Below are 2,869 nucleotides of genomic sequence, written 5' to 3'. Positions count from 1 at the left end.
TCGCGTTGAACCGTGGGGCGTTTTTGTTGCACTGAACGAAGGCCGACACACTTCCCCCTCACCAACTGCACTGGACTCTAGATGGGAAGCCAGAGCTGTGTGGCCAGTATGTAGAAAAGGTTGGATAACTGTGGCACTGAGCGAATGAGTATAAAATAGGGATCGGCTTCCAAAAAAAAACCTCAACTATTGCTTTAAATCACAAACTGCCAAATCAGACAGCCGTAGGTGGTGTGGTAAAGTGATGCCGCCCCCTTACAAATAGCAGAATCAAAGGTCACCAATGTGCATTTTTTTGCAAGAATGAGACTTTTTTTTTTTCAAACGGCATCAATGCTTTGCACATCCAACACCGGTTTATTGTTGCAGCTTTTCAACCAACATGCTGGTGATGCCGCCCCCTTACAAATGCAAAATCAAAGGTCACCAATGTGCATTTTTTTGCAAGAATGAGACATTTTTTTTTTTCAAACGGCATCTATGCTTTGCACATCCAACACCTGTTTATTGTTGCAGCTTTTCAGCCAACGTGCTGGTCAGAGACGTGCTCCGGCTGGGAGGCCGAGGCAGCATTCTTTAGACTGGTCACACACACACGAGACCGTTTTCGGAGCAGTACAAAATGTCCAACGTTCCCAGCAACCAGATTACGGCATGAAATACGCGTTCAACAATTCACTCAAACATCCTTTGGCCTAAAAAAAGAAATCCTAGGGAGGTTAACGCCACACCGCCGAGGCTCCCGTCGCTGATTAGACGAAGCTGCTCTGAACTGCAGACAGATATCCTGCCACCCAGTGATCGATCACCTCTTTGTGGATACGAGGCCTTGCTGGAAACCCACAGAGTACACTGGAGTACACAAGGCTAATGCAAAGTGTTTATTACAAAATTGAGTGACAAATTAAAAAAAAATCATCCTTCAGATTTACAGTGTGTAAAGGCATTATGCAAAGGCTAGGAGTGTTGTAAATGAATAACCCCCCCCCCCCCCAGATCCAGCAATCTCTTATACACATTCTCTGTAAGCATAATAATGCAACGCCTTCATCTGTCCCTTCTTTATCCATCAAACCAAAAGTGAAAAGTTTGCCCTGGGTCAAATGTGCAACTCTCACCGAGCGTCCACACTGCCCCAGAGTTGTCCGACCCCTAAAAACCCGAGACTTTTGAAAACGCCGCTGACCACGTCTTAGCTAGAAAACCCCGGGCTGGCACCAGAAACTGAAATATTAACGACCATGAATACCCGCCCGCCCCCGCCTGCCGCCCGATGGCTGCTGGGATAGGCTCCAGCATCCCCGCCACCCTGAGAGCAGGATGAGCGGTTCAGATAATGGATGGATGGGTGGATGAATACCACCGCCTTTACTACTACTTCCCACTTGCTCTTCAGTCACCCTTGATTATAGGAACAGAATACAGACAGACCTTCTATATACACACTAATCTGTGTTTCATCCATCCCATTTATTTCTATTTATTTACTTTTCACCTTCTCATTTCATTCAGTATCATCCTTTACCTTTTCTAAATTAGTGGTGGTTTTAGTTTTTCCCTGACCCTTCAGGCCTTTAATGAATAAATTATATGAGTCCTGATGTTAGACAGTTTATTCCGCCATTTTGGGGTCAGGTAAAAAAAAAAAAAAAGAGGTCTGGACCTACTGGACCTCAAACCTTTTGAGGTGGGCTTACGTTCCAAGAAAGGGAAAGTATTTGGCAAGAATATACCTTGCACTTCAACAAATGTAATGTGATGCAGGGATGCGGGTGACTGAACAACCGAGGGGTTGCGTTAATTTTCACTCCTCAGTTTTCTTCCACAGTTACCCGGTCGGTGTAAGTTTTGATTCTGCCCGACATCAGCGATCAAAAGTAGCATCACTCGATCTTTTATATACAGATCTATGGCCGAACGGCTGAGTGTTTGCTTTTTCCCCCACAGCTGTGATAATGTGAGTGATAAGGACACAACAAATCAAGTTGTCAAAATATCTTGTGTTAGAAAATCATTCTCATTGCATTCAAAGGTCATTTGACCAAACAACCCTCCCACACACACACACACATACAGACACACACACACACAGAGAAACTTTTCATTGGTTGCTGTTGAAGGTCTGTTGGTAGAAGAGTTTGGCATTGCTGACATAATCCAGGGTTACCGTGGCACCCACGCTCTTGGCCCCTAGGCTGGCTCCGCCAAGTGCAGATGACTGCTGCAGAGTCATGAGGCTGTAGCCATGGAAACGACCCCTGAACTTCTCAGATGCTGCCACTCCAGCAAGGACCCCGGTGAAACCTGGTGAGGGAGGGAGAGAGTGAGAGACAGGAGGAGAGTTTGAGAGACGGGGGGGGGGGGAATAAGAAAGGGAGATGTAAATAAGATGTAGTGTGGAGACAAAAACAGAGCACGTTAACTTGCCAGTAGCAGAAGGAAGAAGCAAGAAATACTGCACATCACAATGCATATATACAAAATATAAAATCAATTTAGTGGTGACTGTGATTGATATATAGTGGAGAGATGGTTGCGGTCAACCAGATCAGCCAAGAGCAAGAATTTTCTGACTGAACTTGTCCCTGCCCACATCTCAACCAGTCGCACGCCCGCACCAACTGACCTGGCTTGAGAAGCTCCCAGCTCTTCCAAACTGAGCCCACACACAGGATGGGCAGAGCTTGGTCCACTGCTGAGCAGGGACTGAGAGAGAGAGAGAGAGAGAGAGAAGAGAGAGAGAGAGAGAGAGAGAGAGAGGGGGAGAGAGAAGTAGAAAAGTTAGGGGGTAGTTGCAGAGAGAGAGAGAGAGAGAGAGAGAGAGAGAGAGAGAGAGAGAGAGAGAGAAGTAGAAAAGTTAAGGGGTAGT

The 2,869-nt window shown here is 46.2% G+C and overlaps 1 protein-coding gene across 1 annotated transcript; it reads right to left on the bottom strand.

Annotated features, from left to right (window-relative positions):
• Positions 1 to 976: 976 nt before the first annotated feature.
• Positions 977 to 2,706, bottom strand: nagk (N-acetylglucosamine kinase; the record flags this gene model as incomplete). The annotated part of the gene is made up of 2 exons (XM_056302030.1): positions 977 to 2,304; positions 2,627 to 2,706. Coding segments are annotated over 2 exons (283 nt in total), but the record flags the coding sequence as incomplete, so codon positions are not given.
• Positions 2,707 to 2,869: the final 163 nt, after the last annotated feature.

This window comes from Lampris incognitus, unplaced genomic scaffold, assembly GCF_029633865.1.
Source record: "Lampris incognitus isolate fLamInc1 unplaced genomic scaffold, fLamInc1.hap2 scaffold_361, whole genome shotgun sequence".
In the NCBI taxonomy this organism is placed as follows: Eukaryota; Metazoa; Chordata; class Actinopteri; order Lampriformes; family Lampridae; genus Lampris; species Lampris incognitus.
The sequence above is the reverse complement of the archived record's forward strand: the minus strand, read 5'-3'. Positions and strand labels throughout refer to the sequence as shown.